The 25,908-nt window shown below is 70.8% G+C and overlaps 1 protein-coding gene and 1 long non-coding RNA gene across 2 annotated transcripts; both read right to left on the minus strand.

Annotated features, from left to right (window-relative positions):
- Nucleotides 1-1,206, minus strand: LOC139020588 (uncharacterized). Its single transcript, XR_011473332.1, has 3 exons — nucleotides 1,133-1,206; nucleotides 137-246; nucleotides 1-63 (listed from the first exon to the last, which is right to left on the minus strand). It is a non-coding gene; the product is annotated as an uncharacterized lncRNA (long non-coding RNA).
- Nucleotides 1,207-3,644: 2,438 nt separating this feature from the next.
- Nucleotides 3,645-25,908, minus strand: ABCA2 (ATP binding cassette subfamily A member 2). The gene is given in 52 exon segments (XM_070431011.1): nucleotides 3,645-4,346; nucleotides 4,690-4,896; nucleotides 4,982-5,119; nucleotides 5,191-5,293; nucleotides 5,479-5,571; nucleotides 5,650-5,753; nucleotides 5,851-5,985; nucleotides 6,110-6,251; nucleotides 6,337-6,515; nucleotides 6,658-6,775; nucleotides 6,867-6,945; nucleotides 6,948-7,128; nucleotides 7,247-7,285; nucleotides 7,287-7,361; nucleotides 9,148-9,295; nucleotides 9,407-9,522; nucleotides 9,872-9,895; nucleotides 9,897-10,047; nucleotides 10,126-10,185; nucleotides 10,265-10,377; nucleotides 10,465-10,567; nucleotides 10,678-10,760; nucleotides 10,762-10,895; nucleotides 10,965-11,284; nucleotides 11,388-11,490; nucleotides 11,980-12,198; nucleotides 12,285-12,524; nucleotides 12,763-12,883; nucleotides 13,015-13,199; nucleotides 13,381-13,563; nucleotides 13,684-13,880; nucleotides 14,191-14,403; nucleotides 14,496-14,676; nucleotides 14,761-14,925; nucleotides 15,036-15,240; nucleotides 15,328-15,478; nucleotides 15,657-15,847; nucleotides 15,957-16,071; nucleotides 16,149-16,251; nucleotides 16,331-16,504; nucleotides 17,237-17,333; nucleotides 17,404-17,571; nucleotides 17,673-17,801; nucleotides 18,452-18,611; nucleotides 18,939-19,294; nucleotides 19,606-19,824; nucleotides 20,086-20,196; nucleotides 20,375-20,502; nucleotides 20,977-21,140; nucleotides 21,245-21,356; nucleotides 22,355-22,448; nucleotides 25,754-25,908. Coding segments are annotated over 52 exon segments (7,431 nt in total). The 5' UTR covers nucleotides 25,820-25,908; the 3' UTR covers nucleotides 3,645-4,310.

The following is a 25,908-nucleotide window of genomic DNA, read 5'->3' on the forward strand; positions in this document are numbered from 1 at the left end:
CCGTCGTAGAGCAGGATGGGCAGCTGGGAGCCGGGCGCGAAGTCCTTCAGCACGTCTAGGGACCTGTGGGCACAGGGAGCGGGGGTAGTGGCGGGGGTGGGGGCAGCGGCCGGCAGGGTCCCGGGGCGGGGCTCACCTGCGGGTGTCCACCGTGGTGAGCGTGAAGGGAACACCCTTGAGGAGCAGGATCATGAAGAGCCTCTGGCAGGAGGGGCAGTGGCCCACGCTCTCACAGTCCTCGCTCGCCTGTGGGTGGGGGGAGGGGGGTGTCAGGGCAGGGAGCCCACCAGGATCCCTGCCCCCAGGCGGGTGGGGCCCGGCCTCCCGCAGCCAAGAGGCTGGAGCCGGGCCAGAGCTCAGCAAGTGGCCGGTGAGGGCCCTTGACATGGTCCCCGGGAGGAGGGAGGGCCCCAGAGCTGCTGGGAGGCTGGGAGCGGGCACAGGACAGGGGTGGGAGCGGGCACAGGACGGGTGGGAGCGGGCACAGGACAGGGGTGGGAGCGGGCACAGGACAGGGGTGGGACCCTGGCTCTGGGGCCTGGCCCTCAGCCTTTATCTAAAGAGTCTGGGTAGAGGCCAGGGCCCTGGCCTCCGGCCCCACAGGCTGGTCTCAGGGTGGGGTCGGCCGAGGGAGCTGGTTTCAGAATGATTCATAAGACAACTGGGCACCGAGGCCGTGGCACCAGCCGCCCGGTGCCCGAATGTGGGAGGGGGCCCGAGGCCTGACAGCTCCGCGGAGGGCGCCACGGGCGTGGGCACCAGGGGGCTGCCGGGCCCCCCTCCTACGGCACCGACCCCAAGCTCCCCTCGGGCCTGGCCACTGGCTACCTGCTTGGCACCTCCCTGGTGAGGGGCTGGCCCCGCCCAGGAGCCCAGGTGGGTGTTGGGACAGGGCCACCCCTACCCCTTTTGGGGAGGACTCACAGGCCCTTCTCCCCTCAGGCTAACCCCATCTTATTCAGCCCCCGTAGGCCTGCCTGAGCCCACCCACCCCAGGGGAAGGGGCGCAGACACTGCCACGGAGACCCACCCTTCAGCCCGCCTCCCCCGAGACAGTGGCACCCACAAAGCACCCCACCCTGAGCCCCCCGCCCCAGCCACCCCCACTCCTCCCCCCGCCCCTCCCCGGCACCTTGACGAAGAGCTGGAGCTTGGCAGTATCGGCCATGGTGGGAGCCACAGTGCTGGCCGCTGGGCGGGACCTGGGAGCTCTTTAAGGTTCCTGCCTGGGCCCGCCCTCCCCGCCCTGGGCCCGCCCTGCCCGCAGTCACCTGGGAGGCGGAGGAGGCGGTGCTGGCGGCTGGCGGGCCTGTCCAAGCGTGAGGGTGTGGCCTGGGAGGAACTGGGGGGAGGGCTGGTCCTGGGGCAGCGGGCACAGCTGGGGGTCTGAGTGCCTCATGGGGGTGCAGGGGGGTGGAGGCCATGACCAGTGGACCGGAAGGCCAGGAAAGAGGGGTGTCAGCCTGGGAGGGGGCAGCTCTGGATCTTCACACACACACACACACACACACACCGTGAACATGCCCGTGTCGGTCAGGAAGCTGGGCCGTGGGCAGAAGCGATCAGCCTGGCCCCAGCCTCGGTTTTCCCATCTGCCTGCCTTACAAGAGGGTCAGCCCCCTAGAAAGGGAGCCTCCTCCACCCACTGAGCTCCGTCGGGCAGACCCCCCCGCCCAGGGCGACCCGGACACACTGCGGAGCTCGGTGTCCGGCTTCCCTCGGCGCCTCCCCTCCACCAGCTGGGGTGTCGGGGCCCCTCCGCGACAGGGGGGCTCGCCCTGTGTGTTTCCTGCCCCCCAACCCTGGCCCTGGAGCCGCGTTGAGGCCTCTGCACCTGCACTCCCCAGGTCCTGTGAGAATAAAAGGCCCTCGTGCACCTGTGAGAGGAGCAGCGCGCTCACACTCACCGCACAGACAGACCAGAACCAGGTCAGGCTGCAGCGGCCGGCGCGTGGCGGTCACACGCTCGGGGTGTGCGGCTAAGGCCCCTCTGGGGACCGTGTCAGCAGCCGGGAGCCGGTGCTCCCGCCTGGGAGTGAGCCGAGGTGTCCTTGTGAACTCACGGGGGGGCGGGGGGCGCGCCCCGGCCGCGGGACAGCTCCTGTGTCTGTCTCACGGGGGGTCCGCGGGGCTCGGAGCTGGACACTGCCCCTCCCCCGAGTTCATGCGTGGAAATCCGAGTCCCCAGCAGCTCGGAGTGCAACGTATTGGAGATGAGGGTCTTTGAAAAAGGGATCATGTTAAGCGAGGTCAGGGCTGTCCTCACAAAAAGGGAAGATTTGGCTCTGACCAGAGGGCTCAATGGTTAGAGCGCCATCCAAGTACCGAAGGGTCTCGGGTTCGATTGCGGGTCTAGAGTGCGTGCTGCTGGCCCGGCTGGCATGACCTGAACCAGGAGGTCAGGGTTCGATTCCCAGTCAGGGCACAAGCCCAGGTTGTGGGCGCCATCCCCAGTGTGGAGTGTGCAAGAGGCAGCTGTTCAATGATTCTCTCTAATCATGGATGTTCCTCTCCCTCTCCCTCTGCCTCTGCCTTCCTCGCCGAGATCAATAACAATAATAATAAAGACAAGAAGCCGGTCCCGAGCCCCCCACGCGCCCTTCCCAGCAGCGTTCCAGTGGCTCTGCTCCGAAAGGAGACACAGGCTCGTCTGGGACGGGGGTGGGGACGGGGGTGGGGGCATCGGGGCCTCAGCAGGTGCTTCCTAGCTCCGCCCACTGAGAGGGCCGGAGAGCAGGCCCAGAGCCCAGAAGGGGCGCCAAACAAGACCCCCCCAAGAGCAGCCAGAACTTCTTGGGGAAGTGGTTGCGTCCAGACGGGGCGGGTTCGACGCAGGCCTGGGACTGGCCGCAGCGAGAGCGACCGAAACTGGGACCAGCCGAAGGGACGAAGCCGCCGGCGAGGGCTCCCACGGCCGAGCCTGGGGCCTCGAGCATAAAAGAGGTGACAGAGTTGTAGCCACACACGGTCGACGCGCTACGAGACTATTTTGCCACAATAAGAAGTTTTAAAGGACGACAGTAAGGAACGAGAACATGATTTTTAAAACCCATGAGGCCATGGTGGCTATTTCTGAAAGCAGAGGAGCTCTGTGGAGGCAAGTGCCGCGATGGGTGGGACATGGCCGCTTGGCAGCCTCCCCCGCCCCGCCCCCCCCGCCCCCGTGAAAGGGATGAGCTGGCCACACGCCCCCCGCCCTCTTGGGGGGTCCATGGCCGAGCTGGAGGGCCAGGCCCTGGAAGTTCCCTGTGACCCCGTCTCCAGCCTTTGCACGTGCTCCTACCTGGACTTGGGTCTCAGCCTTGAGATCCCCCCCCCCCACCCCCGGAGGCCCTCCCAGGCCAGGAGGAGAGGGAGAGAGCCCAGCACCCCCCCCCACAGGCCCCGGGGGCAGCAGGCCCGAGGGCACAGGGAGCACAGGAGGCCCAGCAGGGCCTGCCCCGAGCCTCACACATGAACACCCCATCGTCTTGGCTGAGGGGCGCCGGGGGAGTGACAGACAGCCCCTGCCTCAGTCTCCCCACCTGCAGTGTCAGGGTGCAGGGGGTGGAAGCCTGCCCCCCGCCCCCAACAGGCCTGATGCTCCAAGACAGGCAGACAAGCCTGCCACCAGGGGCCCGTCACCCCAACACACGACGCTCGTGTGGACTTTCCTGTTTATTTACTTAAAACAAACATCTGTGCGCTATGTACAGGTCTGGCGCCCAGGCGGGCAGGCGGGCAGCTGGGTGGGGAGCAGGGGCAGCTGGGGTCAGGCAGGGTCTGTCCTCTCCTGGCCACTGGGGCCAGCTTCGCCATCCCTGGTCCAGCCTGCTGCCCCTGAGGCAGCCTCTGCCCGGCCCACGGGGTGACCTCCCAGCACGAAAGCGGGGCCTGGCCCCCTCTCCTGAAGCACAATGAACAGGTGCCCGGGGCCGGGACCCACCGCCCCCTCAGCCCCGGCCGCAGCCCCTGCCTTCCAGGGGTTGTAAGAAAAGCGGGTCCGGGGGGGCCGGGTGCACCTGGCAGCCCTGTCACCCCGGTGGCCCCAGGGAGGGTAGGGAGGGGTGGCGGGCAGAGCTGGGCGGGCAGAGCCGGGGCTCTGGCCCCAGGCTTTAAGGCAGAGCGGGGTGAGGGTGTCAGCCCGGGGCCGGGCCAGCCTTTGGCACAATGAGGGGAGGGCGGCCCTGGCCCAGGGCAGGGGCTGGAGGGGCCTGAGGCCCTCGGTCCTGGACCTCCCATTCCAGGGCCTGCTGGGCGGGCACCAGGCCCAGTTCTGTTCCCTCCTGAGTTCTGTCCCCTCCGGCGTGTCCTGAGCCGGCGCCCGGCGGTCAGCAGAGGGTGTCCGTGTTGAAGGAGAGCTGGGCCTGGCCGACGGCAGACGGGCAGGTTCGGGGCGGCACCGGCACCCAGCAGTGCCCGACCCCAGGACCCAGGACTGGGCCTGCTCTCCCCCTCCCCACGCTGCTCCTCCCGCCCTCTCCCAGGGGGTGTGGCCTCTGCTCAGTCCGGTGGCCCCACCCCTGCTCCGCCATCGCTGAGGCCCCTCCAACCTCCCGGTCTCGAGGGTCTGCAGGGGGCCTGTCAGCTCCGCCCGTGCCCCGCCCTGCCAGGTGCACTGTCCTGAGCGCCGGGTCCCTCTGTCCCCGTGGCCACTGGCCCCCGTCCCAGCCTCTGCCGCCTGCTGCCCTCCCCCTTCGGGCCGCTCACCCGTTCCTCCTCGAAGCTGATGAGGCCCTCGTCCTCCGTGTCCAGGTCCTCGGGCTCATCGGCCACCAGCGCCCGCAGCTCGGTGGGGGCGGGCCGGCGCCGGAACAGGCTGAGCAGGCGGCCCAGCGGGGACTGCAGGGCCGAGGGCAGCTCTGTCTCCTGCTGCTCCAAGTTGTCGCTCTGCTTCTTGGCAAAGTTCACGAACACCTGGCGGGCAGAGGGGGGCAGGCGGTGGGCGGGGGTGGGGGGTGGGGACGGGAGGGCGGGCCGGCGCCCAGGCCCGGGCACTCACGTTGTCCAGGGTGGTCTGGCTGACCGAGTAGTCCTCGATGCCCAGCACGCCCACCACCTGCTCCATCTTGCTGAACACCTGGGCCAGCGAGATGCGCTCCGACTTCAGCTGGTACTGCACCTTGGTGTGGTGCCGCTCCTGGGCGCGGAGACCGGGAGGTCAGAGGTCCCGCTGGCCGTGCCCCCCTCCCACCCCCGGGGTCCTCCCACCTTGAGCACAGCCTCGGGGAAGTTCCGGTTGAAGAATCGCACCACGTCCTTCACGTTCTGGCTGCTCTTGGTCCTCACGGTGATCATGTAGCCATCCCCGAACCTGCCGGACCGGCCCATGGCCAGAGCCCTGCTGCCCAGAGAAGCCACCCCCTACCCCGCACCCAGGGCCCACCACCTGCACCCCAGGGCCGCCGCCTGCACCCCAGGGGCCCGCCGCCTGCACCCCCACGGCCCGCCGCCTGCACCCCAGGGCCGCCGCCTGCACCCCAGGGCCCGCTCACTCACCGGTTCTTCAGGTGCTGGATGCTGCCCAGGCAGCGCAGCCGCCCGTTCACCATGATGGCCAGCCGTGTGCACAGCGCCTCGCACTCCTCCATGCTGCGGGCGAGGGGCACAGGCTGGCACGGGGCGGAGGGCGGGGCGGGCAGGGGGCGGGCAGGAGGGGAGGGGCCGCACCTGTGCGAGGTCAGCACCACGGAGCGCCCCGTCTTGATGAGGTCCAGGATGAGGTTCCAGAGAAAGCGCCGGGCCTTGGGGTCCATGCCTGTGGTGGGTTCGTCCTGGGGGGGCGCCAGGCTCAGCGGCTGCACCCCTACCTGCCACCTCCCTCCTGGGCTCCCCCGGAAACAAGGGCAGGGCCCCCCGCCCCAGGCTCACCAGGAAGACGAAGGCAGGGAACCCGATGAGGGCGATGGCGGTGGACAGCTTCCGCTTGTTGCCGCCACTGTAGGTGCCGGCCGGCTTGTCCGCGTACTTGGTCAGCTCCAGCTTGTCCAGGGCCCACTTCACCACCTGGGGCGAGAGGAGCCATCGAGCCCCCGCCCCGCCGGCCCGCGCCCCCACCCCCCGCCCCGCCGGCCCCCGCCCCCCGCCCCGCCGGCCCGCGCCCCCCGCCCCCCACCCGGGCGGCCCCCACCTGGGCCTCGTCCTTCCAGGGGATGCCGCGCAGCCGTGTGTAGAGCTGCAGGTGCTCGCGGGCCGTGAGCTCGTCGAACAGGGCGTCGAACTGCGGGCAGTAGCCCAGGCTCTGCTGCACCTCGAGCAGCTCCTTGAGCACGCTGGGGACGCAGGCCGTCAGCACGGGCGCGCCAGCCACCGGGCACCCCCCGACGCCCCCCCGACGCCCCCCGACGCCCGCAGCACCTGTGCCCGTTGACGAAGGCCTCGCCGCCCGTCGTGCTCTCGTCGCCCGTCAGCATCTTGAAGGTGCTGGTCTTGCCGGCGCCGTTGACGCCCAGGAGGCCGAAGCACTCGCCGGGCCGCACGCCCAGGCACAGGCGGTCGACGGCCAGGATGCTGCCGATCCGCCTGGACTTGTACACCTGGCGGCCAGGGCGCCTCTCAGCGGGGCCCCACCGGGCGCCTCGCCCCCAACCGCACCTCCGCCCACAGGCAGAGCCGGGCTCCCCTCCGGACTCCCCTGCGGACTCCCCTGCGGCCCCGCCCCACGCGCCCGAGGCCCACCTTGGTCAGGTTCTCGATCTTGACCATGTCGTTGTCCGCGTCCCCCCGCAGCACCCGCTGCCGCTCGCTGGCCACGTCCACGTCGTCCTCCACCGGCTTGGTGGACACGGGCATGCGCCTGGGCGGGATGGACGGTGTGCAGCCCCCCGCCCTGTGGTGCCCCTGCACCCCCCACCCCGCACCCCCCCGCCCCTGGGCCCCGCACTCACTGCGGCTGCCGCAGGAAGTTGTACTGGCACATGATGGTGAGGAAGAAGCCCACGAAGCCCTCCACCGCCATGGCCACCAGCCCCGGGTGACGATGTCCCACTCGAACGGGGACTTCATCTTGTCAAACTGGCCTGTGGGGCTGCAGCTCAGGGCGGGGGCCTGGGGCCTCGCAATCCCCCCTGACCCCCCCCACCTGACATCCCCGACCTCAGGGGCTAAGCACACGTCTACGCCCCACCTCACAGGCCCTGCTGCCCCCACCTGCCCCACCCACACTGTGAGGGAGCCCTGTGCCCCCCACTCCGCGCCCACTGTGAGGAGCCCTGTGCCCCACCCCGCCCCCACTGTGAGGGAGCCCTGTGCCCCGCCCCGCCCCCGCACAGTACTCGTTGAGGTACTCGTTGTACGCCATCTCCATTGAGCCCGTGGCCCAGGTTGTAGTTGGGGAAGATGAGGAAGCAGCTCTTCAGGTAACTGTTGACGACCTTCAGGTCCTGGAAGGTCACGGGGTCACAGGGTCACAGGCAGGGCCACAGCCCTCAGCCTGCACACACCCCTCCCCCGGCCACCTTGTCGCACCCTCTCCCCCCTGCCCACCTTGTCACCCCCCCAGCCACCTTGTCGCACCCCCTCCCCCCTGCCCACCTGTCCCACCCCCTTCGCACCCCCCGGCCACCATGTCACCCCCCCGCACCCCCCTCCCCCCCCAGCTACCTTGTCGCACCCCCTCCCCCCTGCCCACCTTTGTCACCCCCCCAGCCACCTTGTCGCACCCCCTCCCCCCTGCCCACCTTGTCACCCCCCAGCCACCTTGTCGCACCCCCTCCCCCCTGCCCACCTTGTCACCCCCCCCAGCCACCTTGTCGCACCCCCCTCCCCCTGCCCACCTTGTCACCCCCCCCAGCCACCTTGTCGCACCCCCTCCCCCCCTGCCCACCCTTGTCACCCCCACCCAGCCACTTGTCGCACCCCCTCCCCCCCTGCCACCTGGTCCCACCCCCTTCGCACCCCCCGGCCACCATGTCACCCCCCGCACGCCCCCTCTCCCCCCCAGCTACCTTGTCGCACCCCCTCCCCCCTGCCCACCTTGTCACCCCCCCAGCCACCTTGTCGCACCCCCTCCCCCCTGCCCACCTTGTCACCCCCCCAGCCACCTTGTCGCACCCCCTCCCCCCTGCCCACCTGTCACCCCCCCCAGCCACCTTGTCGCACCCCCTCCCCCCCCTGCCACCTGGTCCCACCCCCTTCGCACCCCCCGGCCACCATGTCACCCCCCGCACCCCCTCACCCCTCCAGCTACCTTGTCGCCACCCCCTCCCCCCTGCCCACCTTGTCACCCCCCAGCCACCTTGTCGCACCCCCTCCCCCCTGCCCACCTTGTCACCCCCCCCAGCCACCTTGTCGCACCCCCCTCCCCCCTGCCCACCTTGTCACCCCCCAGCCTCCTTGTCGCACCCCCCTCCCCCCTGCCCACCTTGTCACCCCCCCAGCCACCTTGTCGCACCCCCTCCCCCCCGCCCACCTGGTCGCACACCCCTCGCACCCCCTGGCCCACCATGTCACACCCCCTCACCCCCCTGCCCACCTTGTCGCAACCTCCCAACCCCCGGCCACCTGGTCGCACCCCCTCCCCCCAGCCACCTTGTCGCACCCCCTCCCCCCTGCCCCACCTTGTCACCCCCCCAGCCACCTTGTCGCACCCCCTCCCCCCTGCCCACCTTGTCACCCCCCCCCAGCCACCTGTCGCACCCCCTCCCCCCTGCCCACCTTGTCACCACCCCCCAGCCACCTTGTCGCACCCCCTCCCCCCCTGCCCACCTTGTCACCCCCCCCCAGCCACCTTGTCGCACCCCCTCCCCCCCCTGCCCACCTGGTCCCACCCCCTTCGCACCCCCGGCCACCATGTCACCCCCCGCAACCCCCTCCCCCCCAGCTACCTTGTCGCACCCCTCCCACCTGCCCACCTTGTCACCCCCCCCCAGCCACCTTGTCGCACCCCCTCCCCCCTGCCCACCTGTCACCCCCCCAGCACCTTGTCGCACCCCCTCCCCCCTGCCCACCTTGTCACCCCCCCCCAGCCACCTTGTCGCACCCCCTCCCCCATGCCCCACCTTGTCACCCCCCCCAGGCCACCTTGTCGCACCCCCTCCCCCCCGCCCACCTGGTCGCACCCCCTCGCACCCCCTGGCCCACCATGTCACACCCCCTCACCCCCCCTGCCCACCTTGTCGCAACCTCCCAACCCCCGGCCACCTGGTCGCACCCCCTCCCCCCGGCCACCTTGTCGTGCTCGAAGAGCTGCAGCAGGAAGGTGGCCACGGTGGCCGTGATGCCGATGAAGAGGTTGATGACGATGAGGAACACGTAGGCCGAGCTGGGGACCTCGAACCAGAAGGAGGCTGGGTACATGATGGGGGTGATGGACCATCTGCAGGCGAGAGGCGGACACGGTCACCCCGCGGCCTGGCCCCCCCTCCCACTCCCTCTCTCCTCCGCCTCCCCGGCCCGCCCCCCCCCCCCCCCCCCCCCGGGCCCTTACCCGTAGAGCAGGAACAGAGAGAGCACGGCAGGGAAGTTGGTGGGCGACGTGTAGGCCGGCAGGTCGAACACAAACAGGATGATGATGCAGCAGGTGGCCGGGACCAGGTAGTTCAGCTACCAGAGCAGCGGGGACTGGTGAGGGCAGGGTGAGGGGCCTGGGGGCGGGGTGAGGGGCCTGGGACAGGGTGAGGGGCCTGGGGGCAGGGTGAGGGGCCTGGGACAGGGTGAGGGGCCTGGGGGCAGGGTGAGGGGCCTGGGGGCGGGGTGAGGGGCCTGGGGGCAGGGTGAGGGGCCTGGGACAGGGTGAGGGGCCTGGGGGCCAGGGTGAGGGGCCTGGGACAGGGGTGAGGACCGGGACAGGTGAGGGCCTGGGGCCTGGGGACGGGGTGAGGACCGGGACAGGGTGAGGGCCTGGCAGCTGACAGTGATGGGAGGGCCAAGGGGACCCCCGCGCGCGGCGCACCATGTCCCACACGTAGTTGGCCAGACCAGTAGGTGACGGGGCTGCAGCCGCTGACGAACTGCAGGTGCTTGGCCTTGGTGGACTTCTCGGCCACCAGGAAGACCACGAAGCTGGCCGGCACGAAGGACATGGCCACGATGATGAAGATGGCGATGACCACGTCGGTGCCCTGCAGCCTGGGGGGGACGAGGCGGCCCTCAGCCCTGCCCGGCGGCCGGTCCCGCCGCCCAGGCCCGCCCCGGCCCCACACCTACAGGTAATCCAGGGAGAGGCTGGCGCTGGTCTTGTTCATGGGGTGGTTGGTGACGGTGATGGCCTGCGCGGGAAGGACGGCCTCAGGGGCTGCTCGGCGCCCGCCCCCGCCCCGCCCCACCCGCCCGCCGCACCCACTCACCATAGGCTGCCGGGTGGCCCTTGCTCTTGGGCAGGTTGGCGCGCAGGATGGCGTTGTTGAGGCTGTTGAGGTAGGTGGGCATGCTGTGGTACCCCTTGTTGTTGTAGAACACCTGGGGGCACAGAGAGACCCCGAGAGCCGGTGGGTCCCCGCAGGCCTCAGGTGGGGGCGGGATCCCCGGGGCCGGCCGCGTGCTCACCTGGGCCGCCCGGCGCACTGCCACCTTCCTCACCATGGCCGGGGCCCGGGCGCCGAACGAGGCCGGGATGGACTTCTGGACGTTGCCGAAGGTGATGGCCCCCGTACCTGGACGAGGTCGGGAGCATGAGGCCCGGGCCGGGGGTGGCGACCCTTCCCCCCGCTGCCCGCCTGCCCGCCGCCCACCACCCGCCTGCCCGCCCGCCCGCCCGCTCACCGGTGCAGCCGGAAGCGGTCGGAGGTGAACAGCAGGTACTCGGAGATGTTGTGGCCGGTGATGTCGGTCAGGATGTCGCCCCGTGACCACCCGCCCCTGGGGCGGGCGCCCGCCCACGCCGCTGGGGCAGGAGAAGCCAGTGCCCTGGGCCGAGCAGGTGCAGCGGACCGGCTCCCGCACCACGCGCGGCAGGGAGGGCGCCGACGTCCAGTTTTCTGCAGGCACAGCGGCGGTCAGCGGTCCGCTCCGCCCCTCACCCCCGGGGCGGCCGCGAGCACCAGTACCTGGGCCGGACGTGGGCGGCAGCGAGCTGTTCCAGGCCTGCGGCAGGTCCTCGTCCGGGGGCACCGGGGAGTCGGACGGTGCGGGCGAGGGCGGGGGCGGCACGAAGTTGGACAGGGGCAGCCCCTGCGTGAAGGACTCCAGGCACATGCTGTCGAAGAACCGCGCGGCCAGCAGGCGCGACTCGCCACTGCTCAGGTTCAGCGTGGACCCCAGGGAGCCGTTGGCCGGAGACTTGAGCACGCAGGTGGCGCCCACGCCCGACGGCAGCCGGAAGGTGCTCACAAGCTGCTGGGGGCTGGCGTCCGGGGACAGCTGGAATCTGGGGGGACCCGCAGCCTGAGTCTGGGGGGGAGCTGAATGCCCACCCGTCCTGGTGCTCCATCCGGGGCCCTGCACACGTGGCCACCTGGCGGGCAGCTCACCGGTACTCCCGGCGCTCCTCGTTGGCGTAGGGGATGAAGTTGCCGCGAGGCTGGGTGTAGTTGTGGTACTGGGAGGGCGACAGGACCAGCGGGGGCAGGTCACCTGGGGGGGTGCAGGGAGCCTGAGCAGGTGCTGGCTGCCCGCCTGCCACCCTGGGTCCAGACCCCCCCTTTTTTAAAAAAAAATATATTTTTATTAATTTCAGAGAGGGAGGGAGGGAGAAATAGAAACATCAATGAGGAGAGAGAATCATTGATCGGCTGCCTCCTTCACGCCCCACACTAGGGATCGAGCCCACAACCTGGGCATGTGCCCTGACGGGGAATCAAACTGTGACCTCCTGGTATGTATGTCGGTGCTCAACCACTGAGGTCCGCAGCCGGGCCAGACCCCCCTCTTCCCAGAACCCGTCAAGTCCGAGCTGGGCCTGGGCCCAGGGAGGCCGGAGTCCCAGGTGTTCCCTCCAGGCTCAGACGTAAGGCCAGACCCTCACGGAGCGGGCGGGTCCCCCAGCTGCTCAGGAGGCGGGCAGGCCACAGTCCCACCGGGTGGGCCACCAGCCGATGCCCTGTGCCTGCTGAGCAGCCGTACCGATCTCGGGGACGGAGAGGGCCACGGTCATGGCCACGCAGACGAACAGGGCGGGGAGCAGGATCTGGGAGGAGAGCGCCTTGGAGTTGCGGCGGGCGCAGTGGAACCGCTTCACCAGGAGCCCGTGGAACTGGCGCACCTTCAGCCACCAGCCCTCCAGCTTCCGGCCGCCCTGGCCAGCCCTGGCGAGGGCCTCCGCCTCCGCCTCCGCCTCGGTCTCTGCACAGGGGAGAGCGAGGCTGAGCCGGCCGCCCGCCCCCAGCCCACTCCGGGAACCCCGCCTGGCCCGCCGGGCTGCCCCCCACCTTGCAAGCTGACGTTATCGGGGTCCTGTAGGTTGTTGAAGAGGGGGTGGTAGTCGCCGTAGACGTCGGCGTAGCCAGATCCCTCGTCCCCACGGGCAGAGCCCACGGAGGACGCAGACTGCAGCGAGGCCTGGGACCGGGCCAGCTCGGCGCACCTGGCCAGGTTGCTGGCCTGAGCCTCGCCCAAGGGGGCCAGGCCGTCTGCCCCAGGCAGCACCTCCTTACGGGACTCCTTCACATCTGCACAGAAGGGAGGGCTGGGGGGCCAGCTCCCTGCCAGCTGCCCAGGACCCCGACCCCAGGCTCACCCCCACCCAGGAGCCCCGACCCAGGCTCACCCCCACCCAGGCTCACCCCCACCCAGGAACCCCGACCCAGGCTGACCCCAGGCTGACTCCCCACTCAGGACCCTGGGCCACCACCAAGGGGAGGGTGAGGAGCCCCAGGCCGGGGTCGGGGTGCAGGGGGGGGCTCTCACCGGCCTCGCTGTTCTCCAGGGACTGGTCCTCCTCCGACACCTTGAGGAACACCTCCTCCAGCGTCGTGTCCATGAGCCCGAAGCTGCTCAGGTGTAAGGAGTCCAGGCTGCACTCCAGGTGCTGGGAAAAGCGCAGGGTGAGGCCAGAAGGCGGGGCGCCCCCAGTCCCTTCACTACCCGCCCCTCCTCCAAGGCTCCGCCCTCCAGGACCCCGCCCCCACCAGCCCCGCCCCCAGGGCCCCGCCCCCACACCTGGAAGAGGCGCTCGAAGGCCCCCTTCCGGGCGGCCTCGCTGGGCAGGATGTAGGAGAGCTCGGTGCTCGTGTCGGAGACCAGCAGGCAGGAGGCCACGTGCTTGCGGATGAACTGGGAGACCTGGGCTTCCGAGCAGGCGCTCAGCTGGGCCCGCCCGGGGGGGCTGGACGTCAGTCCCGGGTCTGGGAGGGGAGGGGAGACGGGGGCTTCACTGGGGGGCCGGGGTGGAGGGGCCTGGGAGGGTCCAGCAGGTAAGATGGGGGCCTGGGGAGAGGGCGAGCCAGGCGGGACCAGGCATCCGGGCCTGCGGGCAAGTGAGGGTGCAGCCCCCCTCCCTCGCCTGGGGCGCAGGGCCCCGCAGACCTGGGGGGCCGCCCGGCTCGGCAGGGCGCTTGACCAGCGTGAGGCGGTAGCCGTCGCCGTAGGCGCCCTTGAGGAACAGCGGGGAGCCGCAGCACTTGAGCTTCCCGTGCGAGATGATGGCGATGCGGTCCCCCAGCAGGTCGGCCTCGTCCATGTGGTGGGTGGACAGCAGGATGGTGCGGCCTGGGGGGCGGGGGCGGGGGCGGGTCAGGGAGGGGCGGAGATGGGCGGGGCGGACAGGGGCACCCTCCCCCCCTTCTCCGCCCCCCCCCCGCCCCCCGCCCCGCACGGCGCCCCACGCACCCGGCTTGTACTTGAGGATGAGGTCCCAGATGGCGCGGCGAGCGTAGGGGTCCACGCCGGCGGTGGGCTCGTCCAGGATGATGGCGCGGGAGCCGCCCACGAAGGCGATGGCCACCGAGAGCTTGCGCTTCATGCCGCCCGACAGCGTCTGCACCAGCGAGTGCCGCTTGTTGGAGAGCTCCAGGTCCGCGATCATCCTGGGCGGAACCGGACGGCAGTGGGCGCCTCCTCCTGCCCGAGCCCCGCCCACCCTTCGGCCTCGCCCACACCCTGGATCTGCCCAAGGAGGCCCCGCCCCACCACAAGGCCCCGCCCACACCCTGGATCTGCCCCAAGGAGGCCCCGCCCCTTCCGGGCCCCGCCCCCACCCTGGATCTGCCCCCAATGAGGCCCCGCCCCACCACAAGGCCCCGCCCCCACCCTGGGCCTGCCCGCGTGGGCCCCGCCCCACCTCCAAGACCCCGCCCACCACCAGGGCCCTACCCGCCCTCGCCCCGCCCCACCCACTTGTCGGTCTCCTTGCGGATCTCCTCCTGGGCCATGCCCTTCAGCCGAGAGTAGAACCAGAGGTGCTCCTCCACCGTGAGCCGGTCGAAGAGCACGTTGTGCTGCGGGCACATGCCCAGGTTCTTGCGGATCTCGTCCATCTCGGTCCGGATGTCGTGCCCGTAGATGGTGGCGGAGCCCGAGGTGGGCGGGAACAGGCCCGTGAGGATGGACCTGGACGAGGGGCAGGTCACAGCCCCGCCTCCTGCAGGACACCCACCCGCCTCCCACGTGGTCGGGACCCCGGGCACCCGCCCCCCACTCACATGGTGGTGGTCTTGCCGGCCCCGTTGTGGCCCAGGAAGGACACCACCTGGTTCTCGTAGAGGTTCAGGCTGAGCTTGTTCAAGGCCAGCTTCTTGTCGTTCTTGTAGACCTTGGTGAGCTTGTCCACGCAGACCACCAGCGGCAGGTGCGTGGGCTCCTCCTCCATGCCCCGGGGCTCCTCTGCGCCAGGCCCCAGGTCAGCGCGGGGCTGCCCCGGCCCCGCACCCGCCAACCACCCCCCGCACCCGTGGGTGCCCGCCTCACCCACGCGCCGGCTCTCCATGGCACAGGCCTGGTCCTCCTCCATGACGCTGAGGCGGGGGCCGCCAGCCCAGGGCCAGCTCCACTCCCAGGCCTCCGTCCGCCCGCTGCCCAGCCAGTAGGACTTCTGCAGCGGGAAGTACCAGGGCCGGGGCAGCCCGTACATGCCTGGGGCGGGAGGAGGAGGGGAGGCTGACGGGCCAGGGGCCACAGGCCACGCCCCCTCCGGGGAGCCGCCGCCCACCCCATTCCCACCCCTCCCGAGGGTCTGCGGGTACCTGGGTGCACGGCCTCGATGTACCAGGTGAGCACGCCGTAGACCACGGCGTCCACCACCAGCATGGTGACCGCCAGGAGCAGGTTGAAGTCGTCCCCCTCCACGGGCGACTGGCTGAACGTGTGCCACTGGATGCCCACGCCCGCCACCTCGTACAGGGCGAAGTACTTGGAGCCCAGGCCGAAGGCGGTGGTGGACATGAGGGACTGAGGGGACCGCCGAGTCAGCGCCGGCGACGGAGGCCAGACCACCCCCCCCCCCCCCCCGCCCCCGTCCCCGCCCAGGACCCTCACCGCGATGCACTTCTCGAAGGCGGTGATCTTGTCGTGCGCCACCTCCTCTCGGATCGCCACGTACATGTAGGGCACGTAGCTCAGGAAGTAGATGATGCCGCCGCAGGCCGAGGCCAGCTTGGCCTTGGAATACAGCACGGACACCAGGAAGCTGGGCAGGGGAGCCACGGCTGTCAGCCAGACCCTGCCCTGGCACACCCGGCCTGACACTGAGCCGGAAGCCCTGGGCTGTCCCTGCCGGGGCCCCGGGGAACTCTGGGCCGGGCTGTCTCTGCGCCCTCTGGGCGGGCACGAGGGCACCCAGCCCACTGCTGGCCGCAGGCTCTCACCAGAACATGATGGTGGCCACGGCGTAGACGGCCAGGAAGAGCCAGATGATGAGCACGTGGCTGTGCATGAGCACCTGGCCGTACTTGAGGATGGCGGTGAGCGCAGTCACGGAGATGGACAGCTGCACAAAGCCGGTGATGAACCAGGCCACCCAGTGCACCGCGTTGTCCAGGCCCATGGTCTTCATCACCTGCGGGAGGGCGGGTGCAGGGGCCTTGGGCAGCTGGGGAGGAGGGGCCCGCAGCTGCCTCCCCCCTCCCGTCTTCCCCCTCCCATGTCCCTCCCCCGCCCCGCCCCACCTCCTTCAGCCGGTGCTCCTTCTCTGCCACGATGTGCTGGATGGTCATGGCCACCGAGTAGACCCAGGAAATCACCATGCACAGCGGCATCATGTGCTCGATGACAAACAGGAAGCTGGTTCGGTGGGGGTGGAGCGTGAGGGGTGGGCTCGGCCCGCCCCCCCTGCCCCAGTCCCGGGCGCCCGCACTCACTCGTCCCGCGTGTAGCAGGGGTAGGGGAACATCTGCACGTAGCTGCCCGGCTCGACCACATCGTGCCCCACGAAGGTGTTGATGATGGCGCGCTCCATCATGTCTGCGGGCGGGTCGGCCGTCAGCCGGTGCAGCGGGGCCTCCCCCCGCCCCCCCACCCGGGCCCCAGGGGCGGCCCTCACCCTGGATCCAGACAAAGCCGTAGAGGAAGTACAGGCGGCCGCCGGTGTTGGGGCCCGGCCTCCAGTAGGCCCGGCGGATCTCGTTGGTTTTCTCGGTGAAGCTGGAGTTCTGGCGGATCTTGTAGTGCACGTGGGGCGGCAGGGAGCCGTCCTTGCGAGTCTGGAAGATCACGCCTGGGACAGAGCCAGGGGCAGGTGAGGGTGGAAGTGGGGCAAGCCCCGAGATGGGGTCTGCCCAGGGCAGGAAGGGACAGGAGTGGGTGAGGGGTGTGAAGGGTGGAACTGTGATGGGCGGGGTCTTGGGGGGGTTAAGGGTATGGGGTGGGGCTGGGACGGGGAGAGACTGAAAAAGGAGGGGCTGCAGGAGGGGGAGCAGGTGGGACTGCAGGTGAGGGAGCAGGAAGGGGAGCAGGTGGGACTGCAGGTGAGGGAGCAGAAGGGGAGCAGGTGGGGGAGCAGGTGGGGGAGCAGGTGGGGCTGCAGGTGAGGGAGCAGGAGGGGAGCAGGTGGGGCTGCAGGTGAGGGAGCAGGAGGGGAGCAGGTGGGGCTGCAGGTGGGGGAGCAGGTGGGGCTGCAGGTGAGGGAGCAGGAGGGGAGCAGGTGGGGCTGCAGGTGGGGGAGCAGGTGGGGCTGCAGGTGAGGGAGCAGGAGGGGACCAGGTGGGGCTGCAGGAGGGGAGCAGGTGGAGCTGCAGGTGAGGGAGCAGGAGGGGAGCAGGTGGGGCTGCAGGTGGGGGAGCAGGTGGGGCTGCATGTGAGGGAGCAGGAGGGGACCAGGTGGGGCTGCAGGAGGGGGAGCAGGAGGGGAGCAGGTGGAGCTGCAGGTGAGACTGCAGGTGAGGGAGCAGGAGGGGAGCAGGTGGGGCTGCAGGTGGGCAGGCGGGGAGCCGGGTCAGGGCTGACTCACTGGCGAACACCGTGACGTTGTCCTGGTAGGCCTGGTTGAGGGTGTAGTTGACAATGCTCTCCTCATCGGGGAACCCCTTGAAGATGTCCACGCTCACCTGGGGGAGGGGCATCGTCGGAACCAGCCCGGGCACCAGCGGGGTTCAAGGGGCTGGCCCGCCCGCCCACCTTGGACATGAACTGGATCCAGCCACAGGCCGCGTTGTCGATGGTGTCCAGCTGCTGCAGGAGGGCCGAGCCGTTGGGCAGCGAGAAGCCGTCCTGGCGCAGGGCGGGCGGCAGCTCCTCCAGGGACAGGTTCAGCGCCTCGGGGTGCAGCCGCAGCTCCGCCACGTACTGGGGGTGCAAGACGGGATCGGAGGGTGGCCCAGGCCACCACCACCCAGGACAGAGCAGGCGCCCGCCGCCCCCCACCGCCTCCCGCCACCGCCCCGCACCTGCTGCAGCCAGTGCAGGTGCTGCTGCAGCCGGCCCTGCGCCAGGAAGCTGCGGATCTCCGCCGAGATGTTGAGCCAGACCTGGGCGTAGTGGGTCACGTTGCCTACAAAGGCAAAGGTCTCGTTGGCCTGCAGGGGGGAGGGCGGGGGGCATGGGACTCACGCAAGGCCTCCGCCAGCGAGGTGCTCCGCTCCCTCCCCCGCAGCGGCACCAGCACGGCCAGTCCCCACCACCGCCGACCCTGACGCCAAGTCTCCCCTCCCTGCCTTTCCCCAGCTCGCCCTGCCTCTCCTCTGCCCCGCTGCCGCTCCAGGGCAGCCTGGGTCTGTTCCCTACCTCCCCAGCTCCGTCCTCAGACCCTGCCCGTGCATCCCTCCATCAGCCCTGACCCTTGGTCCTCATGGCGTCCTGGCTCTCCTTGCTCCAGGCGGGGCCTCTCCCCTGGGCTGGCCATGGACCACGCCCTCAGCCAGCCTCACGCCACCAGCTGCCTGGCCCCCTCTGGCCCACTGGACGCTGCCCTGGAAGGTGGCCGCCCACGGCCTCTCCTGCATCCGCAACGGGCCCTGCCACACCCGCCAGGCCAGGACCCTGCCCTGCACCGGCCCTGGGTCCCCCTGCACCTCGGTCCGCCCCCCAAGTTCCGTCACCCACGGAGCCCGAGCGGGACTCACAGCCCTGCGGGATCCCAGCCTGCGCCCCCCCGCCCTCCGCCTCCTCCTGCTCCCGCCCCAGAACACGCGGCTGGGACGCCGGGACGGAGCGGAGCGGAGCGCACCTTGAGGATGACGCGGTCGGCCTCCGAGCCCGCGGGCGCGTACAGGATCTTGGGGTTGCTGGTCATGAGGTGCACCAGCAGGCCCAGGTTCCGCTGCTCCTTGCTCGTGAAGCCCAGCGAGCTCATGTTGCCGCTGCGCAGCGCCTCCGGCTCAATGGTGCTGGGGACACGCGTGAGGGGGGACACACGTGAGGGGGGACACGCGTGGGGATGGGGTGGGGGACACGCATCAGGGTGGGGATAGGGGAGATGCATTGGTGGGGGACATGCGTGGGGGTGGGGGACACGCGTGACGGGGGACACGCGTGGGGGTGGGGGACATGCGTGAGGATGGGGGTGGGGCGTGAGACAGGGTCTCAGTGAGGGGCCCAGTGAGGCCTAGAGTGGGGGTGGGGACCAAGGCAGGGCAGGGAGGGTCAGAGCCAGGCCTGGGATCAGGCCCCAGGGGCCTTGGCCACCCGGTCTCCCTCCCCTGCCCGCCACCTACCGGTTGTTGCCACACAGGATGGGCTGCAGGGCGGCCCAGAGCTGCACGAAGGCCGAGCACTGGCCCTGCAGGGCCTCCGAGGGGGAGGCAGCGGGAGCCGCAGCGGACGGGGCGCCGTCCTCCGCCGTGGCATTGGAGCCGGAGCCTGTGCCGTTGGCCGTCCCGCCAGGACTGCCTGGGGGGCCGGGAGCCCGGTGGGCGCAGGCGCCCTGGGGCAGCAGCAGCGCCAGGGCCGACAGCACGTCCACGTCCTGCAGCACCTTCTGAGCGTCCAGCAGGTCCTCCAGCAGCGCCTGCAGCCGCCGTGGGGGTGGCGGCTGCTGGGGGGCTGAGCCGTTGGGGGTGTCCAGGCCCAGCTGGGGAGACAGGGGGTGTGTGGGCACAGCAGGGACCAGGGGCGGGGCTGATGGACACTTGGGGACAGAGTGGAACAGGGGGGTCACCCACAACGGGGGTGGGCGGGAAGAGGGGCTGAGGGAGCCCGGGCTGGGGGCGGGAGAGACGGGTGAGAACACGGGGTGGGGGTGAGGCCTGGCATCACCGCAGGTGCAGGACGCCCAGGCACAGGCACGCCCACACCCCGCGCAGCCAGGACCCTGCAGGAGCCCTAGCGCCTCCTCCGGCCCCGCCCCCGCCCGCGGCCAGCTGGCAGGCAGGGCCTCCTCACCTGCTGGGCGATCTTGGCCACGTCCAGCTGGTTCCGGAGCTCGGCGGCCAGCCCAGAGAAGCGCCGGGCACGGGCTGCGGCCTGCCCACTGCAGATCGCGTCCCGATAGCCCTGCAGTGCCGCCTGCTGACCCCCGGGCACCGTGAGGATCCGGCCCAGCTCCCCGGAGCCTGGGGCGCAGGTGAGCCGCTCCAGGAGGGCGGGGGCCGCCAGCAGCGCCTGGGGGTGCGGGAGAGCGGCTGGGAGGAGCCCCACCAAGAGGAACCAAGGCCTGGCCCAAGCCGGCCTCAGGCCTCGCTGCCCACCCACTGTGCCAGGTCTGAGCTCACAGGTTCTCCAGTGGGCAGGGCAGATACACATCACCATCTTGCCTTCCCCCTCCCGTGCCAGCCACAACCCCAGGCCCCTCCTGCACCCACCGGGCAGAAACACCCACCCAGAGGCAGGCAGCAGCCCATCCTCCCACCGACAGCCCCTCACCTCCAACCGGGACAGGGAGCTGGTCCGCAGGCGGCCCCACGGCTCCAGACCCCGGGGAAGGACTGAGTCCGCATCCAGGGCGGGCGGAGGGACAAAGAGCAGGCGGTAGACCTGGGGGTGCGGGCACGGCTCAGGCTGGGGTCTCTAGCCAGGCCCAGGGCCACCTCTGAGCCCAGCACGTCCCCTACCCCAGCCCTGCCACCGGGGGAGGGCAGAGCAGAGCAGAGGGCCAGGCCCGGAGCTGCCCCCAACAGCAGACACACGCTCTCGGCCAGGCTCCCCGCCTCACCTCGGGCACGTCCACCTGGGCGGCCAGCAGGGCGTGGGCTGTGCTGTTAGGCAGGGACAGGTTCTGCGTCAGGAAACGCCAGAGCTCCTGTGGGTCCCGGGCCACCGAGTCCAGAGAGAAGGAGGACACTGGACGGGCAGAAGGACGGGGCTGAGGGCCAGGTGGACCGGCTCGGGGCCAAGCTCCCGGCCCCACGGCTCAGCCAAGGGCGGGCGGCCGGGCCAGCCCACCTGAGCGGGGCCCCTGGGAGCTCAGAACAGTTCAGATCAGCAGTTTTCAACCCTTTCGCCTCGTGGCCTAAAGCAGTGGCTGAAATCCTGCGGCACCAAACATGTGCTTTTTGCTGATCTGACCCAAAAAATAGGTATAATCCTGACTCATTCACACGGGGCGGCTCTTGCTGTGCTGGCTGCTGTCACTTCTTCACGTGACAATCTACGGGAAGAGAGGTCAGCGCCCGACCGCACCGTCAGGGGCCGCGTGTTGTAAACATCCTTGCGACACCCCGGCGTAGACGGAATGGAGGGCGCAGGAAGTCACCCGCTGACGCCAGAGCTGGGCCCGGGCCCCACTCCACACGCAGGGGGCGGCCCAGCACGCACCTGCCGGCCTGTCCGGGCGGCTCCCCCGGGTGCCGGGCCCCGAGCTGAGGGCCTCCAGGTGCTGGCGCAGGGCCTCGAGCTCCGAGCCCAGGTTGGGCCGCTTGGGGCCGAACAGGTTGCCGTCCTCCACCACGCGATTGAGGCGCTCGAGCAGCTGGGTGACCCTGCAGCAGGCCCGGGTCAGCCGCCGGCCACCCGCCCGGCGGGGTGGGGCTGGAGGTGGGAGGTGGGCTCCAGGCGGGGGGAGGTGGGGGGCTGGGGGGCTCACGTGGAGTTGGAGTACTGCAGGAAGCCGAACTCGTCCCGCTGGCCGTCCGGGCACAGCGACTGCATGACGGGCAGAATGCCGGCGGAGGTGAGGGGGGCTGCCGTGTAGAAGGCTGGCGGGGACAGGGCAGGTGAGAAGGCCAAGGGGGGGGCGGGCAGGAGGGGAGGGGGGGAGACAGAGGCCGAGGAGAGAAACGGATAGAAAGTCAGGAAGGAGGAGCGGCTTCAGGCAGCAGACGGGCAACAGAGGGCCGAGAGTTCAGGTGCAAATGACCCAGCAGGTCAGAGGTCGAAGGGCACCTGACCACCCCTTCCCCACAATTCCCAGAGCATCCTTCTTCCCTCGGCCAGCCAAGGCCCGAACGCCCTGACCCCCTCCCCGCAGGACACAGGCGTGGCCCACAAAGCCCAGGGGAGCATATGAGCCCCCTGCTGGGCAGCGACCTCTGACCTCTGCGGCCAGCTGGTTAGCAGAGGGAACGCAGGAGCCCACAAGGGTCTGAGGGGAGAATGTCTGGTGCCCCAGCCCCAGCCCAGGCAACCCAGCCCTGCAAGACAGCGCCAGGCACCCCCAGAGAGAGAGGAACCCCGGGAGCTTGGCCCCGAGGCCCAGCCCTGTGCACCCGGCACCCCTCCCCCTTCCCCTCCCCCGGGGCCAGCGGTCCCTGCCAGTGGGCCGGGGGCTCCGCAGGACCCAGCAGGTCTGGGAAAAGCTGTTAATGCAAGCGGGGGTGGGGGGTGCTCAAGCCGCACCAGGAGGCCCCCCAAAACCATCCTGCGGCTGCGCCTGGGCCAGGGAGGAGGCGGCCGCTCACTTACTGACTGCATGCGGGCGGCGGAGGAGGACAGAGACCATGCGGGGGGAGGGGCAAAACAGAACAGAGGAGAACAGTGAGGACATCTCGTGTCGCGTGGCCGGCCGCACCCCCTGGGAGCCCAGCCACGAGCGCGGCCGGGACCGCCCAGGGGTGAGGCTCACAGATCGGGGAGGGGGCGCCTGTGGGATCCGGGACACACACACGTGGTCACGTGCACACAGGACATGCGTGTGTGGTGCGGTGCGGGCGGCCTGCCCACCCACCAGCCGTGCCGGGCCCGCCCGCGGCCTCACCTTCTTTCACAGAGATGGTCGGCTTCTTCTGCCGCAGCCCCAGCAGGATGAAGAAGAGGACCAGGGGGATGAAGATCTCGAAGGCCAGGACCCACTGCGAGGGGCAGGGCGTGAGGCCGCGGCCCGGGGGATGGGACCTGCCCGCCCCCGCTGCCCGCCAGGCAGACGCCCTCCCCTGCCCGCCCCCGCTGCCCGCCAGGCAGACCCCTCCCCGAAGGGCCAGCGCCCAGCCTCCACAGGCTCCCCCGGGGCCACCGGTCCACCCTTCCTCAGAGGCCTTTTCTTTCTTTCTTTTTTTAAACACATTTTCATTGACTTCAGAGGAGAGAGGATCACTGGCTGCCTCCTGCCCACCCCACACTGGGGATCATGGAGCCCGCAACCCGGGCATGTGCCCCGACCGGGAATGGAACCCAGACCTCCTGGTTCATAGGTCGATGCTCAACCACTGAGCCAGGCCGGCCGGGCCCTTAGAGGCCTTTTCGAAGGCCAAGAGAGGGAATACTGTCTGGCCCAAGTGAGAAATGGTCTCCCACCCCCAGACACACTGAGGGCCAGCAGGGGCCAATCAGCCAGCTTGTGGTCCACTCTGACCCGAATGTGCCCAGCTCATCTTCCCCACCTGCAGGGCCTAGAGAGGTGAGGCCAGGCGTGAGGGGGGCCTGAGCCTCTGTCAACCCCCAGCCCCCAGCCCCCAGGCACCCACCTCTCCTCTGCCCGGCCCCTGCCCCTCACCCCAAGCGGCTCAGGTGGGAGCAACAGCCCTGCCCACCCTGGGCCTCTGCCCAGGTTCCTTGGACGGCACCTGCCACCCAAGGCTGGGCACCAGGCTGAGCCCGCCAGGACCCACTCCAGGGACCCCGGCTCCATGTCATGTGGTCAGTGGAAGGGGTTCAGTGTCACCCCCGCCCCACAGGCTCTCAGAGGGGGAGGCAAGGAGGAGGGTCTCAGGTCAGCTGTGCTTGGGGGAACCCCGTGCCCAGCCCCAGGGCACGCCCTGGCCCCACCCCCACCCAGCTCTTCTCAGAAGCACCAGGTTTCCTTCATCCTCACCCCCCAACCAGACACAGGCTTCGGAGCCCCTTCCCCTGGGCGCTCCGTCTGGCCCAGGGTGCGAGCCCACCCCGGGGCGGGCGGCTGCTGCTTTGTTTACTGTCCTTTGACAATAGAGCTCTGTGGTCTGGACACCCGCCCCGGCCGTGCCAGTCTCCACCCCCTCCCCGAGCCGGGATCCAGCCCAGGGCTGGCCAAGGCGCCATCGTGGGCACCCACGGGGCGAGGGACAGGCGCGTGCGGCACACCTGCAGGCGCACAGAGCGAGGGCGGCTGTGTGCAAGCGGCCACTCCGGAGGCCGGGGTCATCGCCTGCCAGCCCCACCCACACCCGCCCTGCCACGGGGCACCTCCCGAGGGCGACTGCAGCAACAGGCCTCCTGCCTCCTCATCGCTATAGCAACGCTGCACACGGCTGCTGGGAGGAGGAGGAGAGGCCTGCCTGAGGGCGGTGGCTAGAGGGGCATCTGGTTACAGGCAGGCAGCACCGGTCCAGCCCCACCTGGGCATCCCACCCAGGGGCTGGCAAGGCGGTCGGACTCTTCCTGAGACCATGCCAGTGCCCCCACGTTGTCCCTGGGGCCTGGGTGCCCACCCCAGGCCTGAGCCCCTCCTGCTGGGTCCAGGGTAAAACAGGTGAGGATGGAGGTGCTGCCAGTCCCTCGACCAGAGCATCCTGCGGCCCCCGGGGAGACCCCCGCACCGCTAAGAGGCGAGAGGCCACACCCCGGGCCAGGCACACACACGAGGGGCTAACTCTGCTGGCCAAGCCCAGGGTCCACTCTGAGGGCGAGACCCTGCAGGGCAGTGGGGGACCAGTGGGGTCATGCCCCGCATCCAGCCAGCCCCAGCCCCACGGAGCCAGCCAGGGAGGCCTCTCACCTGTGCCGGCGACCACAGGCCAAGGACCCCACCTGGTCTGCCCAGCCCCTGGACCGCGTGGGGCGGGGGCACAGGAGGGTTCTGGGGGAGGCCCGCCTAGCAGGTGGGGCCATTCCTGCCTACAGGACAGTGGGCACCTCCCACCTGCTGGCCAGGTGCCCCGCAAGCCACTGCTCCCTTCCCGGAGCTTTGGGGTCCCCCGTGGATGCAGGGGCCATCATTCCAGCCCCTGCTCCCAGCAGCCCCTGGGGGAGGGGGCACTTCCCGCCAAGTCTGGGGGGCTGATACTAATGCATCCCAGTCCCCCTTCTCCTCCTGAGCCCGCCCCCCCCGCCGTCCGCAGTGACCCAAAACCTGCGGCAGGGCAGCTGCCCGCGGCTACCTGGGCTGCAGGCCTGACCCGGCGGCAGCCAGCCCCAGGCGGCCTGGCAGGGAGTGTACCCAGCCTGGCTCTCGGCCAGGGCCAGGTGCCCAGGGGACTCCTGCCAGCCCCAGGCCGTGGTGATGACGGCCGTGCTGCCCGGTCCGCAGCCCCGGTTCCCATGGTGCAGGAGCTGTCAGCCCAGGGCCCAGGGCCAGGCGAGACAGGAGCCTCCTGGGCCCCGGTGGGCAGGAGGGTGCCTCCTCCTCAGGCCCCTCTGGGGACCCTGGCCTGCTCCGGGCTCTGCCTGGAGAGTCCCCAGGGCCCATTCAGAAACCCAAGCTGCCTGCCGGGCCTCCCTGGTGCGCGGTCGGGGAGGGCCAGCGTGACGCCATCCACACCACCCGGCCCTTCACCCAGGCTCTGTCCTGACAGCTGCCAGCCCTGAGCCCCCCAAGAGTCACAACTCCAAACAGCACCCGGGGCCCCCGAGGAGGCTGGGTCGGGGGTAAGAGAGTGGACCCGCCTCGGGAGGCCTCCCCAAAGGACAAAAGGGTGCAGGGACACAGGGACACTCCCAGGGGGAGGAAGCACTGGGGCCAGGGGGGTGGACACGGGCGGGGAGGCCGCCCAAGGGCAGAGGACGGTGCAGGGAGGGAAGCGCAGGTCCCTGCAGGGGCTTCGGGGGCCCGGCCCAGAGACCACGGAGCCTCGGGGCTGAATCGAGGTCCAGCCCAGCCCTCCGTCCTGGGCACCAGGGCCTCCTGCGACCCCAGGTCGCGGGGCCGCCTGTCCCCAGCCTCTGAACTGGCCCCGAGCGAGCGCTGCGGAGGGCGCCGGTGACTCAGCCGAGCGCCGCGAATGTCAGCGGGCGCGGGCGGCGGGCTGGGCACGGCGGGGTCCCCCGACCCCCTACCCCCGGCGGGAGCCCGGCGCGCGGGGCCCGCCTGGGAGGGGGCTGCGGCCCGCCGCCCCATCGCGCCACCCCCCGCGCCCGCCTGGGGTCCGCGCGCGCCCGGCCCGCTCCCGTGCGCGCGGGGAGGGAGCGCGCCGCCGGCCCGGTGCGCGGGGAGGAGGCCCGCAGGCCCGGGGCGGGCGCTCACCGGGCTCCGGCGCTTCAGCGTCACGTTCTTCCAGAGCAGCAGCTGCAGCTGGTGCAGGAAGCCCATGGCGACGGCGGGGCCGCGCTCCGGCCTCCGCGCCCGGCCAGCTCCTCCGTGCGCCCCGCGGGCCCTTCCGTGCGCCGCGCCGCTCGGCA

Source organism: Myotis yumanensis, unplaced genomic scaffold, assembly GCF_028538775.1.
Source record: "Myotis yumanensis isolate MYYU_CA2020_CCGP unplaced genomic scaffold, mMyoYum1.0.hap1 SCAF_12, whole genome shotgun sequence".
NCBI lineage: Eukaryota > Metazoa > Chordata > Mammalia > Chiroptera > Vespertilionidae > Myotis > Myotis yumanensis.